This window comes from Hirundo rustica, chromosome 11, assembly GCF_015227805.2.
Source record: "Hirundo rustica isolate bHirRus1 chromosome 11, bHirRus1.pri.v3, whole genome shotgun sequence".
Classification (NCBI taxonomy): Eukaryota; Metazoa; Chordata; class Aves; order Passeriformes; family Hirundinidae; genus Hirundo; species Hirundo rustica.
In genome coordinates this window covers 6,273,394-6,288,683 of record NC_053460.1, presented here as the reverse complement: position 1 = coordinate 6,288,683, position 15,290 = coordinate 6,273,394, and the positions used below count along the sequence as shown (strand labels likewise).

At 51.5% G+C, this 15,290-nt stretch overlaps 1 protein-coding gene across 3 annotated transcripts in view; it reads right to left on the bottom strand.

The window, feature by feature from the left end:
- Positions 1 to 1,796: 1,796 nt before the first annotated feature.
- Positions 1,797 to 15,290, bottom strand: part of CSNK2A2 (casein kinase 2 alpha 2) — a 29,020-nt gene continuing 15,526 nt past the window's right edge. The window contains exons 5-12 of one of the 3 annotated variants that reach the window (XM_040075251.2): positions 12,231 to 12,290; positions 10,139 to 10,222; positions 9,161 to 9,271; positions 8,849 to 8,950; positions 8,432 to 8,532; positions 7,612 to 7,760; positions 7,331 to 7,424; positions 1,797 to 1,906 (exon numbers count right to left, since the gene is read on the bottom strand). In XM_040075251.2, coding sequence (XP_039931185.1) covers positions 7,348 to 7,424; positions 7,612 to 7,760; positions 8,432 to 8,532; positions 8,849 to 8,950; positions 9,161 to 9,271; positions 10,139 to 10,222; positions 12,231 to 12,290 — 684 coding nt within the window. In that variant the 3' untranslated portion in view covers positions 1,797 to 1,906; positions 7,331 to 7,347. Of the gene's footprint in view, positions 1,907 to 3,628; positions 4,073 to 5,906; positions 7,425 to 7,611; positions 7,761 to 8,431; positions 8,533 to 8,848; positions 8,951 to 9,160; positions 9,272 to 10,138; positions 10,223 to 12,230; positions 12,291 to 15,290 lie in introns of those variants that run through there. The other 2 variants (XM_040075250.2, XM_058422059.1) reach the window with 2 other exon arrangements.

Here is a 15,290-nt window from a genome sequence, read left to right as displayed (position 1 = left end):
CACTTCCCGGGTGACGGCGTTGTGGGAGCGCTGCCACGGCAACCGCGGCCTCTGCCCTGCCTCGCTCCGCCGAGCTGCTGGAGCCCAGCCCGCTCTAAGCCGTGCCCGGTCCCCTGCGGCTGGCATCACGTTCCCTGCACGTTTGGGCTCTAGGCAGGGACGCCTCTAAAGCATGGCAGTTCTCAGCCCTGCAATTCTCAGTCCAGAGGTGACGCCAGGGTTTGCTTTTCTCAAGGATGCTTTTTGCCCGTGGAGTGTTTCTCAGCCTGGGCTCTGCTCGTTGCCCCGAGGGGCTGCCTGTGCTGGTTTTACAAGACTGAAGCATTCGTGACGGTGTTTGCTCCGCCTCGTTGCTTTCTTTAGCTCCACTCATTCCTGGGTGGCCTAGGAAGTTCCTGTGTCTTCTTGCTGCTGTAAGCCAGGCAGGGATAATGCACAGAACCCATACAAACCCAGAGTACTGGAGGTTTGATGTACAGCTTTATGGATGTGAGAATATTTTTGAGTAGAGACAAGGCCTTGGCACAGCTGAAGAGGCTTAACAGGAACAGCTTGGGCTAGAAATTACATTTCTAAACTGACATGCATTTCTTCTGGCTGTAATAACACCTGTTTACATCATCTATTTTCAATGTACATAAAATTACCATTCTGCACCAGCTTTATGGCTCTTCAGGTTAACTCCAGGCCTCTGCTGCTAACTAACACCATATCAAATCCTAACAATGTTGTCTGCTAGGCGTGCTTGTCTCTCCCATCGGCTACAAACACTCCCTGACAGCACCCGGGTTAGCAGCACTTTCTCTTTCCTCCACAATTCCTTGCACAAACAAGTAGAGCACACAAAAAGCAAGGCATTAGTTAGAAATGATCAGCTATATTTAGTCAGTGGGTTAGAGTACACTTTATATGGCATGATGAAATAACTTGTTCCCTTAATCAGATGGTAGGAGACAACTGGGACGAATATCCAGCTGCCATTCCTGAACAGCCGGCTCATTCACACGCTCTCCACTTACCATTTTAATGTCATGTTTTGCTGCACACAGAAATAGGTTGTGGTTTCAAATCGTCCCTATTTCTCAATTAATTTTAACAAAATGTAGTACCCATTGCTCCTCCTCCTTCCCTGGGCACACGTGGGCTAGAGGAGAGGCAACAGACAAAGCCCTGTTAATATCACCTTGATTTTAATAATCGAGGCTGGCATTTGGGAAGAGGTGTCTGAGAGATGTACTTCAGAGACTCACAGACTGATGTTATCCACCTGGAAGATCGGTAGGAAGATGTTGGCATGTTACCTCATCCCTGCTTCCAATTCCCAGGGTGCACAGGGATGGAATTTGGGGGAGCAGATGGAGGAAAAGGCCCATCCTAAGAAAATAATCTGGTCCAAGAAGTGAGCAGAGAGTGCCTGCTCCAGAAATAACTGCCCACTAAAGCATTTCCTTCCCTTCAGAATTCTCAGCAATCCGATGCCTTCAGAGGAATGAGATTTTCAGGAAGCTTCTGAGACGTTGCTCCTTTGAAGCATCATGTTGCTGGGTGCAGTTACCAGACCAAGATGTAGCAGATCTCTCCAGTGTCACCAAGTCTGTGCTTGCCTCGGAGCACATGGCCCAGGTTCATGGCCTGGGAAATCCTAACCCAGGCCATTGCCCTCTTGACTGAGCTGGAGAGCAGATGTCCAGGGCTGGGCCAGCTCCAAGGACAGTGCTTGGAGCAATAAAACCAGCACCAGATTCAGTCAGTTCCTTTGTGAGCAAAAAGCCTCCACTACATGGCAAAACCAAGAACAAATAATGACTCCTGCAAGGAGTGTGAGATCCTGGGATTTGTCCAGATGATTCCAGCTGTCTCTTCCAGCCTGGATTTTCCTACAGGAGCAGCACTGGATGAAGGGCAGCTGTAATGGGAAAACCAAAAACACAATTGGGCAGGAGATCCATAACGAACACATGCAAGGGGAGGCAAGGCCCAAAAATGGCTTTGGGTGCTGAAGCAACCTGAAGGCTTTGGACCTCACACTGGCTGAACTCTGAGCAGTGCAGGAGGAGGAAGAGAAGGAAGCTGGGCTGATGCTGAGCAAGGGATCAGAAGAGAACAAGGGTGTAAACATCAGTGGGTGCAGAAGGAGGCAGTGCCAGCGTGTACTGTAGCAAGTTGGCAGAGAAAATCAAGGAAGGAGGACACACTGCCTTGGAGGGACACCTGTGCAATGGATGGAGCAAGGAGCCAGAATGAGTGAAACCTTTTTGACTCCAGACAAACTGAAGACAAAGAAGGATCGGCAAAGAAGAGTTTATTTCTGACCAACAACAGCTAAGAGTCACTGAGAGCATTCTCTGGAGACAAGCTGTGACTTGGAGAGGATATGGCAGCAGGTGGCAATGAGGAACATGACCCAACAGCATCAGGAGATGGATAGATCCAAGCAGCAACAGTGCTTGGATGTGCCACTGTGCTGCAGGGACCTCAGCTCAGCGCATCCTCACAGTGCTGCTTCTGCCCATTGTGGGCCTCAGGTGGGCTCTGCCATGGGCTCTTCCCTGCTCTCACAGCCAGCCAGAGCTACACCCACCAGAAACAATCTTGATGAACATAGATGCCACAGATCAGCATAGTCCTGGATACAACAGAGCTGCCATTAAACTGTTTGTTCCTTGGCCTTACAGCACCAGTAGGTTAAACTTACCTGATGCCCATGTCCACATCTGGGCCCACAGCAAATCTCCGTGAGTGACACACCAGGACAGTGTGTTCCCACACCTGTGCCCATTACAGGCCTTGTGCAAGGACTCCTGCAATTCCACTTTGGCCAGTGCCCAGGGCTGGGTGAGAGCAGTGCTGAGTGGTTTGGTGCTGGCAGGAGCCCACAGCTGAGCTCCCCTCCCTGGGAACCAGCAACAGGTCTCTCTTTCCCAGGCAAGAGCCTTTACTCAGAGGTACCTTTTCCCCTGGGCAGCTTCAGTATAGGGGAAAACTGTATAGGGAAAAACATATGAGCATTGAAGGAATGGGACAACACAAGAGGAATGACCACGGACATAGAGTCCAGCTGAGGGCTTTTAGACAGAATTTCAAGTGGTTCATTAATACCTAAGACCAGAGCCCAGCTTAGCCAACAACCATTATTGCAGCCAGACTTTCCTGAGCCCTGCCAGTGAAGGACCACATCTGAGAGGAACTCCTGCAATGCAGCTGCCCTTGGGCAAGACCTCCAGGCTCATGGCTTTGCAGTCATGATGCTGAGGAGGAGGAGGAGGAGGAGGAGGAGGAGGAGGAGGAGGAGGAGAGCCTGAGCCCAAGAAAGAGGAAGAGATGGGAGCTCCGGTGGTTCAGAGACAGAGCCATGCCCAAGCCTCACCAAGGCTGGAAAAAGCAGGTACCAGCATTAGCACTCAGGCCACCACCCAGGCAGGCACCTTCAGAAGAGTGTGGGGGCCTAAGGAGGGAAAGGAGAAATACCTCCAAAGGCAGCAAGTGGCTCCTTTGCCTCTGCCCACCCTGATTTTGTACGATTTTCTCTTTCTCACCTCACCCAGCCTGTCCTAGCTGGGCACAGGGAACAGCTCACTCTGCCAGCACTCTCCAACTCCCTCCCCACTGAATACTCCTCCTTGCATGCTTCTTTTAAAACTTTTATTCAACAATATAGAATTCTTTTAATTATAGTATAGAACTGTCCATCACGATACTACATCCCCTGCAACCCCCATGTCCTGGAAGAGACAGGCACAAGCTGGCTAACCACGGTCCATCAGAGGTTGGGGGGGAACAGCCGGAACAGAGGAAGGAACGACTAAACAACAACTGCTTTGCACACCCTTCACATTTCCACGCTTTCTGGGTCGGGAAGAGCTCAACAAGGAAACAGAGGCAGAAGAACCTTTAACACTCGGAGGGAAGGGCTGCGGTCATAGCGAGGCGAGTGCCGTCCAGCCAGGCGTGTGCCCCGCTCTGAGCCCTGCCCGCGCCGCGCAGTCCGCCCGCCGTCGCTCTACCGCGCCGATGGGACGTTTGATTTGGTTCTCATTCTGCTTATGGAAAATTGGGAGCAACAGCATCGGACCTGAGGAGAGACGGGAGGAGGGAAGTGAGCATCGCGGGGCACTGCCGGCTCGACACGGAGCTCCTCCAGCGCCGTGATGAGGCGATGGCTGGGCACGCTGCCCCGTGTCTGCCACCCTGCCCTCCATGGCCCTCTGGATGTGGGGACAGCAGGGGAACCTCAGCCTGCTTTGGAAGGGGTGAGAAAGGAAGGCAGGCCTGAGCAAGGCAAGAGAGAGATGCAGTCCAGCAAAGCAGAACTGTCATGGACAGCCAGAGACAAGTTTGGCCTTTTTTCTCCATGACCTACTGTTTTGAGTTTCCCTCCACTACCACAAACATCTCCCATAATTCTGCTGAAAGCTCCCATCATGCCCAGCACACTTGTAACAGACAAGCTGGCAAAGGTGCTAACTGCATCCATTTCCTACTGCATCCCTCAGTGGCTGCTGAGGCTCAGTTTTGAGCCTTTTCTCCTACAAGGCACTCAGCTAAACCCATGCTCTACCTCTGCTAGAAAGCTGGAGCCAGGCCAGCTTAGAGGCCAGGAACATGCACTACGACTCTAATAACTTTCTTCACAAAGCAGATGAAGATACATGTTCCCCAGTCCTCCTAACTTCCTAGGGACAAAGCACTCTTCCCCAGCTCCTGGCTATCCCTACAGCCAGGAGAATGCTTTGCTAAGGTCAGAAAGAAGGATTTCGTGCTCTGGGTGCTGGAATAGACACGCTGCAGAGATAAACTGGCACAAGGTGCAGTCAAATGTCCCCGCTGCCCCGGGATCGGGAGACTCCACACCCTCCTCACTTCTAGATTACTCTTGCTCAGCTGCTGTTTCCCTCCAGGATGAATCTGTCACTGCTCCTCCTACCCTAGAGCTGGGGTAGGGATGTGGGGAGATAAGGGGCAGGTTGTTCCAGCCTCTTTGCTTACTGTAACCAGGGAAAGCCATTTCAGTTTCTGGAAGAGCAACTCTCTTCCTCTGCTTGAGGGTACCAGGAAAGAATTCCTGACTCAGGTTTACAGAACAGATACTTCCCCAAGCACCACCTTGAAATTTTCGCCATCAGGTTCAGACGCTGTCAAGCATTTATATGCAGCACACTCGTACACTGTGGTCAACAGTGTTCACCTATCAAAGTTCCCCCACTCAACCGATTTTTCTTCTCCCCACCTCTTCAGCCTTGCCCCTGCAGAAGCTGGGAATGCCAACACACAAGGGCTGGAAAACAGACAAGCTTCTCCCATAGCAACCTGAACAGGCCATGAGAAACATCCACTTCTCAATGGAGCAATTCAATAGATATTTAAAATCAGTTCAAAACTCGATATTAAAACCCCAATCCAATCCTGCTGGTACTGGCACAGCGTAAGAGCACAAGAGACTCCCCTGCCCCTCAGGCCCGGCAGGCAGGAAGGTCCCCATGTCCCCAGGTGCAAGGAAACAGCTACTCCCTACTCAGCACATCTTTAGACAAAGTCATCCACGCAGGCTGGAAGCAGATGAGCGTGGGGTTACACAGGTGGAGAACCCCGAGTTCCAGCCCTGCACTGGTGACCTGGTCTGACCCCACAGGTAATGGCAGAGTCAGGTCTGTCCCTTGGACAGTGCAGCACGAGAGCTGAGCCCCACGCTGTGCCCAAACTCTCACACCTCCTCTGCGGCCCCGGAGACAATCTGCTGCAGAGAAACTCTCAGGGCTGACAGCAGGAGAACTGCAACCAAAGCCTGAGTGAGAGATCCCAAAAAACCACAGAGGAGGGGCTGGAAGAGCCGACCTGCCCTCCTGAAGGAGACGAGGCCTCAAGCTCTCAGGCCTTCTGGCTATCCCATACATTTGAGACGGCAGACGTTCAGACGTATAGATATTTATTGGTTTCAGTGAATTATACAAATGGATTGACCTGCTGTCGATGCCAATAGAACTTTATTGGAATATGGAATGTAAACAGATGTTTCAAATAGAAACATTGCAACCTTATAAAAAATTAACTATTTCAACAATGCCGCAGAAGGAAATTCTGTGTTTAGGTGCTGGTGGGAAAACACTATCTCCAGCGTCTAGGTTTGAGTGTCACCAGAACCACTTGATGAAGTTACACACAGAACAAGTAGAGGAGGCAACTGTGAATTGTGGGGCTATAAAGCCATCGAGGGATCTGATGAAAGAACCCATAAGACGAACCCCCCCCACCCCCCAACAGGATCGGCACCCCAGAATTCAACAAATGGCTGACTTTGTTAAAACACTGTGTGGGATCCCAAGGCCTGGATCAGTAGCTGCACAGCCCCCGCCCTGACGCCGCTGTTTGTCGATCCTCCCCCCTCCCTGTGCTCTCCTCCCCGGCCTCCTCTCCACTCCTCCATCCTGCGGTGCTGGATTGAACCGCTCCAGAGCTGTGCTCTGGCACAAGTCTGCGTCTGGCACGAATTCTCATGGGAGCCACGTCATGAGGTACGTGGTTGCACACCTATCACAAGAAATCTTGCAACACTGACTTTCCTGAGCTCGGTGGGAAAGTCTGGATAGTCCCTCCCCTCTCCTGCCACAAGAGCAGCCCTCACATTCACAAGTTTCCAAAGCAGGTCTATTGAGTTTCTTCTCAGAGCGAACCTTTGTCAAACACACTGGAGGGGGGAATCTCCTCTCCCCAGCAACTCGGATCAGTGCCTTCCTTTTAATGCTCCAAACCAATCCCGAGATGCTGCTGGGTTTCTGGGTTGTTTTTTGTTGAACTCCCCCCCCGCCTCCCCCCCAACCACCCCGGCATTCACAATTGAAACTGGAATTCAAGGGCCAAATTCAAGCCCAGAGTGAGCAGTAAAGACTTGGACCTCAAAACAGAGTTGCACCTGCTGACCCCCAGCCTGAATTTGGTTCATTCAGAGTCTACAAGTCAGAAAGGCAAGTTCAGAAAGAGGCATGCTAAGGGCTGATGGTGGAACAACCAATTTGTCCCCACCAGCGTGGTGGGGAAGGCTGGACTGAGAAGGAAGAGAAGGATCCAGAGATGTGAACCAGAATCAGTTGTGTGGAGCCCTGGGGATATCACTACATATTTAGCTCTTGCAAGACCATTTGCCCAGGGCTTTGGTACCACAGGGTTAGAGTTACATTAACCACAACCACCAGAGAGGAACTGAGGTTTAAGACCCCCCCCAAGGTTAGATTTCTGCCGAGTATAAAGGGGAAGGGAAGGAGGGGGGGTCCTTGGTTCTTTTCCCTTCACTGTGTGACCGAAGGTTTTGCTTTTATTTGTAAACATCTTGAATTACCCGTCGTTTTCCAGTCCTCATCGTGCTGTTGTCATGCCACTGGAGAGCACAGCATTTTCTGAGCTGGGCTGGGACTGCTCCTTCACCACTGGATCTGCAGGAGACAGACCAGGCAGGAAAAGGAAACAGTATTTAATAAAGCGGAAGCTCCACCCAGGCAAATCCTTCCAGAGAAACTGCCCTCAAGACCCACAGAGCCGCTAAGGCTTTTGCAGAGTGGGGAGCCAAAATTTTCTTTCACATCTCCATCTCTGCTGGCCCCAACTGCTCCACAGACTCACAGAAATAGGGGTGATCCATCGCCTCCTTGGCAGTCAGCCTCTGTTGATGGTCATATCGCAGCAGCTTGTCCAGGAGGTCCAGGACTTCAGGACTGACCAGGTGTCTGTTCTCACTGTGGATGAAGTTCTCCCAGCGCTTCCGGGAATGCCTGCAAAGGGACCAGCTGTCACTGCACTACCCTGATGTCCCATGGGAATCACCTGCCACCAGCCACTTTGAGTATGGGTGGGTGTGATAAACAGCCCACAGCTCTTCCTTGCACAAGCTGCTTCCCAGCAAACACCTGCCAAAGGTGGAAAATCCTCTTCTTTATGTACACAATTGTATGGATATCCTGTGCCAGGAAAGGCACAACAGTGCACATTCCCTTCTGTCTACAGGGACTACACAACAGCATGTGGCAGGCAGGGTGACACCCCTGGGATCAGAACTGCTCTGGCTTGCCAGCCAGCCTCACAGAAGTTGTCCTCACTATTCTGTCCATTCCATTTGTCCTTTCCAGAAATATCAACCGGAAGACTGAGCCACTCAGTCCACACTTAACTGCAGTGTCTACACCTCCACTTTAAGGATGCGAACGAGCAGGAGAGAGAAGAAATAAGGGATGGCTCATGAATCATGGGAGAGACAAAAGGAAAGAGCCTGCATTTCAGTGACTTCCTGAGATGACACGAGCAGCTAGATGTGAAGCCTGCAAGCACCACTGTTATCCAGATTGAGCAGGCCTTTGGTGAGAGTGCCTCAAGGGTACACACATCAGTATATGTCCCTCTCTGTGCTCACAAGGAAAAAAAGGCAGCATTTCATTGCTCCACTTACTGGCCCAGGATGTCGTTGAAGTGCGGGTCCAGTTCTATGTGGTACTTCTTGAGATACCCATACAGCTCATCTGTGCCCAGGACCTTGGCGATGCGAACCAGCTGGAAAAAAAGGCATGTTCAGAGAGCAGAAGGGCAGCCCACCACTCTTTTACAAAGGCAGACCTGCCCAAGTCTAAGAGCCTTCCTTCTGGAAACATCCCAGACAGAAGGAGTTTCTCCCTTGAAACTTGCTTTTGCAACATGTGCGGAAAACAAGTTCCCTACACATGGCAGCAAAATCGCAGATGGCTTAACCAAATATATAGCAGCATCCTCCCAGCCTGGCAGTCCCACCCCCAGAGTCTCCCCACTATACACACAGAGATGAACTCGGGACAAACTTTTCACAAAGTAAGCCAGGTAGCAATGTCTTTACTTGGTCATAATTGTCCTGGCCGTGGAAGAAGGGCTCCTTTCGGAAGATCATGCTTGCCAGCATACAGCCTAAACTCCACATGTCTAAGCTGTAGTCATACATCTGAGGGAGAAAAGGAGAAGCTGTCAGAAAAGGCACACTCACCACAGCCTGGTTCCCCACCAGCACAGGCAGCCTCAGCCTTTGCACTTCACAGCCAGCCTCTCTCCAACCCAGGCAATGCCCTGACAGGCAAAACCAGACAACCCAAAGGTGGCTAAAGTGCAGCCACAAGTGTTACCACTGGATAGCAAGGAGGAGACAGATTCTTACTTGGTAGTCCACAAGGAGCTCCGGTCCTTTGAAGTACCTAGAGGCCACACGGACATTGTATTCCTGAGCTGGATGGTAGAATTCGGCCAGACCCCAGTCTATGAGCCGCAGCTGAACATGCAATAGAGACACAGAGCCATCAGCCAGGCAGGGGAAGCCACATTGGCCAGACCTCAATCCCTTGATGCAAGCGTGGAGCATTGGAGTGTGGAGGGAGGCCCTCTGTGGACACCAGATGCTCTCAGCAGTTCTCTGATCAGGTTTTTCCCTTCCCCCCAACATCAGCTGGTGGGGCAAAGCCCATCTTAGAGAGCTCCACTGCCTTCTGAGTCCAAGCACATTGTTACTGCTGAGCAGCTGGCTCCTTACCAGCACCACCAGGTCCCTGTGTACTAGGGAACAGGCAAAAGTGTTATTCCACTGTTTAGAAGGGCTGGGCTGAAGGCAGTGTTGATTTTACCTGGGGACTGAGAGCAGAAAATGGGGTACGAGGGGCTCAGCACATCCTGCAAGGCAGACCATCTCCACAGCTGCGGGGATGGACAACCTGCTTATTACTAGGGAAGGACTCCAGTAAGAAATTCCCTTCCTCATACACCTTGCCTTGCCTGTACAGCCACTGCTGATTGACAGAGAGGGACCTGTGGACCAGCAGCAAGCTCCTTGACACAAATTGCAGGTCCCTGGGGCAGGCACACTCAATGGGATACAAGTACCATGATGGGGTGGGGTAGGCCCCTGTGCTGCCCATTTCCTGAGGTCTTACCAGCACACCCCAGCAGTGAGGAAGCCATGGACTCCGACTGAGGTGCTCCCCTGTGGGATTTTGACCATCTCCTGGTACTGGCACAGGTGGAGGGGAGCCAGTAAAGAAAGGTTAGAGGGGAATATGCAGCTGCCACGGCTGTGGGTACAGAGGCAGCAGAGTTTCAAATTTCCCTGTAAAACCGCTGCTTGTAATCCCTGGTGTCACAGTACCTTTTTCTGTTGGTGGTCTATCATGACGTTGTGGGGTTTGACATCCCTGTGCATGATTCCCATGCTGTGACAGTAATCCAGGGCCTGGCAGACACACACACACACATTAGACATGGCTGTAACCATGGGCACAGCATTACCAATGTAACAGACAGTTTTCAGCCAGAAGCAAGAGTTCAGAGGGACTGCCGTAACCCTGGCACATGAAATGAGCAGTGTCAGCTCTTATGCTGCATGTGATAAAGTGACAAGAGGGCAACGAGACTGTATGGATCTTGTGCCCTACTGCAGTCACAGGTCCTGGAACTGTGCTCCCTGCACAGTTGTTGAAGAGCACAATGCAGAAAGGTGTCCCACCTGGTGACAAGCCCAGGGTTGCCCTGTGCTTCCTAGGTCAGGCTCTCTTCCCTAGAAAGGGAATGATTTCTACATGCATGCAGTTTTATGGCCTTCCAGTGATGCTTTCCACTTGGGTCCCAAAACATGCTCAAGCGAGAAAGTCACCCCTGCCTTGCAGATTTAAGTCAAACTGCACTTGAAAAAGGGAAGTGATAACACACGAGGGAGAGCAAAGCTGCTTCACGCTTGTAGGCAGGAGCAGATGTAAGCTCCCCAGCTCCATGACCTTGCACCGCTTGCCCCCCAACGCAGCTGTTCCCTTGAGCTAGGGGGTGAGAATGTTGTTTTCTCATCTCCAAGGGGAGGGAGATCCATCCATCAACATCTATCAGATGCCATGACATCTCCAGCAGCACGGAAAGAGGGTACAGCCTGTAGTCATTCAATATCCAAGACATCAGTGCCAGGGAAGCAACGCTGTCCTTGGGCCGGTGCCACAGTGGGAAGCAAGAAGGCAACAGCTTCCATCACAGCAAGGCCTCAGAGAACAGCCCTGCAGTGACACGTGGCCTCACAGCACACAGGACTCACAGCAAACAGCGGTCCTGGATCTCCAGTCCAGGAGATCTGTAACAGGTTACACAAACTGCTTCCAGGGATGAAGCTCTTCTACTGTCTTGTGTTGCCAAGGCCCAAGGATCATCTAAACTTCCTCATCCCTCCCATCCTAATCCCAGGTTGCCTCAGGGTCACTCCCAACATCCAGTAGGAAGGTCCTTCCCTTGCAGACAGGTGGGCAAGTGTGGGGGTGTTGAGAAGAAAGCCTCCCTTGAGCCCACTGGATGTTTCAGGATCCTTCAGCCATCATGTTCTGAAGCACAAGGGGCTTTCCTTGCCTGTCCCATTTATTTCCAGAAGCATGGGAGCTGCAAAGTCCCAGCCCAAAAGTGCCAAGGCCCTGCTAGGACCTGACACAGCCAAGCTGCTCCACCACCAAGTCAGAACAGCCCTGGGATCAGTCAAACCTGTCAGCTCTCCTTTGTGCCCTGCTGCCTCCCCTGTCCTGCAGCTGGAGACCCCCAAGAGCCAGTGCAGCACATCCCACACACCTGCCATGGCTCCTTGAGGGAACTTCCATGGGGAAGTGCAAGCTAGGCTAGTTAAGGGGAGGTATTTAGGGGACTCCTCATCTTTTATCAGAGGGGCAAGGAAAGCTTTGGCTGGGAGGTGTCAAAGGAAGATACTGATGTTACCTGTAACAACTGGCATAACCAGTGGGCAGAATTCACCTTCTGGGGCTGCATTTGAATACTGCAGCAGAGGAAAGCCTGGAGCTGCCAATCCCTCGCCTCCACTGTCCCTAGCACCACAGTTCCCCAGCCCTGCCGCAAGGGCATTGTCCTGGCTCTGGCTGTTTTTCTGGGAGTTGATTTTCCTCACAGCAGCCCAATGGTGCAAGAGACACAGGGAGACCAAGCACAGCTCTACCTGGTGACACAGTCACAAACACTTCAGACTTCAGATAGTCACAGACTCTTTGGAGGTGACCAAAAGCTCCCAGTTTGGCTGCAATACCTCACAGCAACAAGCCAGGTAACATGATCTCTTCCCAAACCCTCCCAGCTTATGAGACTTGGATTCTGCACTGAACAAAAGAGAAGTAACCTCTTAGCAACAGTGTCCCATGAGCCCCACTACTGCCACTCTCGTTCCTGCTCTCCCCATCCAGACTGTCATGTGCAGTGCCACTCACCTTAAGCAGCTCATACATATAAAACCGAATATCAAAGTCTGTCAGGATCTGGTACAGTTGCTGAAACAGATTTGGGGAGGGAGAAAAAAAAAAAAAGAGAGAGAAAAAATAAATACTCCAGATTTGAATTAGTTTCATTTCATGCACCCCACCTGCCTCTATTGAATCCATTACAGATTAACGACAAATGCTACCATTCCTGAGAGCTCTCCTGGTCTCAGTCCTGCCAGGATATCTAGAAAGTATGCAAGAACTCCTGTGAAACGCTACTGGCATCATTCAGGCTTGTCACAACCTTCCAGCAGGAGATGGGGGCTGTCTGTCCAAGGGGGACAGAGCAAAAGCTCTGGAGGAGGCACAGACAATTGTGACTTTCTTTTGTCAAGTCACTGTGATGACTTTGTATGTCAGCACTGACAACAGCATTCAGAGCAGGCAGGCTGGGAACACATGGGAAGGTGTCCAAGTGTTCAGGGTGTGACAGGGAGAGGAAAACATCAATCTAAAGGAGCATGGGGTTGGGAAGCACAAAGAGAAGAGCCAGCCTTAGAGTCATAGAGGCTTTCCTCTATCCCAGGGTAAAGGCTAATGCAACTGAAGAGCACAGGAATGCTTGTGGGGCCAAGGAGAGCACAGCTCGAGTTGTGGGGAAGTGTTCACTGCCACCACTCTCCTCTCCTGTGTCCTTCTGTGGCTGCTCATGTGGAAGGGACAGAGCTCCAGGGGGCACTTTAACCTGCCCTGTGCCACCAGCACCATCACAGGAAAACTCATCAACCTGCTGCTCCCACACCAGGTCACAGCTGGCCCCAAATTTCCTTCTGTTCTGAATCTGTCACAGGCTGCAGAGTCAACCCAACCTTGTTGAGCTGTTCTCTCTTCCAGGGAAAGCAAGGCAGAATGCCAGGGCAGGGCAAAGAAGGACTCACAGGACAGCAGTGGGAACAGACCTCTCTGCCCTTTCTTACAAACAAGGATCATCTCACAGCTCAGACAAATCACCAATTGCATCAGCACTGGAGCCCGCTGTCCATCACAGGCACCACTTGGCAGCTTCAGGAAAAATCCCAGAACAAGGGATTGAAATTCACATTCCAAAAAGCAGCTCTGGCCCTGGATCCCCTCCAGGCCCATGCTGAGATCCTCAGGTTCCTGCCTTACAGAGGGCCACCTCCAAACAGCCCCCGCCCAGCCCCCAAATCAGAAATAATTTGATTTCAACAACATACAAGTGTCACTTACACACACAGAGCTTTAACAGCCTCCAGGACACAACTGCATTGTATTCTCGTGAGCTGGGATGATCCTAACGCTTTGGAGCAACCCAGTGAAGCAGACAAGTGAGCAGGAAGCAAAAAAGATACAGCCACAAGCTATAGAGCCATAGCAGGGATGGATTTCCTGACTTGTGCACAACTGATGCAGGACACAGGGCCAGCAGAGGACAGCTCAGTCCTTCCAGAAGTCTGTTTAAATGGCTTCCTAGGTTACAAACACTGTGAGAAATGTGTAAAACATGTCTTCCTGGCATTCACTGCCCTGTTCAACTTCACCTGGCAACATCAGTGCACCTGGGGAAGGAGGAGGGCAGGGAAGGCAGTGGCATTGCAAGACCAGATCTCATTTTCACTATTCCCTGGCTCTCTGCCTCTTGCTGCCTGTAAGTGGGAAGGGGATAGAAGAGAGGTCACCAATGTCTTTCTTCTCAGAGCTGCCATGCCATTGCTTCTCTGGCTCATGGCCTTTGGCACTGGGCCATGAAAAGCCCAAACACTACTGGGCAAACAGCATTCAACAGATTTCCCTGGAAGAGCTGCCTGTGAAACCCAGCCCCTCTGACCTCTGTCAGTGCCAAGGCCAGCAGTGCCCAGCTCTGCTCACCACAGGGAACAGTCCCTGCAGGAGCCTGCTCAGCCCAGCAGGCAGCAGTGAACACAGGCAGCTTTGAAGGAAGAGCCAAGGTTTCCACTGCAAGTGGGTCCTGCACAGCAGCTGCATCAAGCAAGCTTTGACAGTGGGCTCCAAATCCCCTTTGCCCAGCCTAGCAGGGCAGGACAAACACCTCCTTTGCAGACATGCCCCATGCTCTGTTCTTACAGCTGTCCCTGTGGAGTAGGACTATCAGGAACATCACTGTGGGGATCACTCAGACCCAGCTCAAACATCTCCTCAGCACTCAGAATCCCACGAGGCCTCAGAGACCTGGGCTGGTCTCCTTTCTCCGTAGAGAGCACTAGGAAAGGCCAAACCCACCCACAGGCAACCACTACCCCTCTCCAGCTTTCGGTGATATTTTGGCACACATCACACAACCAATCATAAACGAATGCTGTTAGTGCCTGAGGAGGCAGGGACACGCTTCCCCCCCACGGGGCTGACAGGAGTTAAACGCTCTCTGCTCTCCCTTGAGTGAACAACACAGCTGGCTACGTGCAGGAAGCAGCATCTGCACAGCAACAGGGTGGCTGCGAGGAGAGACGCTGCTTTGGGGTGCAGGGCAGCAGCAGTAACAAAAAAAAGGAAAGGAAAACAGTTCCCAAAGCATCAGCCACACAAGGGAGGAGAATCTTTTATACTTCTGCATTGCTTATGCAGGGCAACAAAGCATTTTTTTAAACAAACCCTGGATGTACAAGGATAAAACCCATGCACATATTTCCCTCATAGCAACTGCGCCTGAAAATTCACAGAAGTGCAGGTGAAGAGGAAGACTTGACTCAAAAGCCCAGTGTACCCACAACTCCAGCAGGCAATAGAACATCCTTCCATTGCTCACCTTTCTTGCCCACCTCGTCTTTAGCTCCAGACTTGCTAGAGCAAACCCAACCCAGAACTGCTCCTTGTGACCTGTCTCTGTCCCCTTCTTTCCTAAGGGACTTGCCTCTTTGGAGCAATGAAAGACGCAGTACCAGGTATGCTTACAAAACACATGACAGCTGACAGTGCCTGAAGTGCAGGCGTCTCATTTCTAGTTTGAAACCAATTAGCAAAAGACATTTAATTTCACTGATGGTTCCTCAGTTGCATGTGGCTCTGCAGTGCAGCTTTCATTTAAGGCAA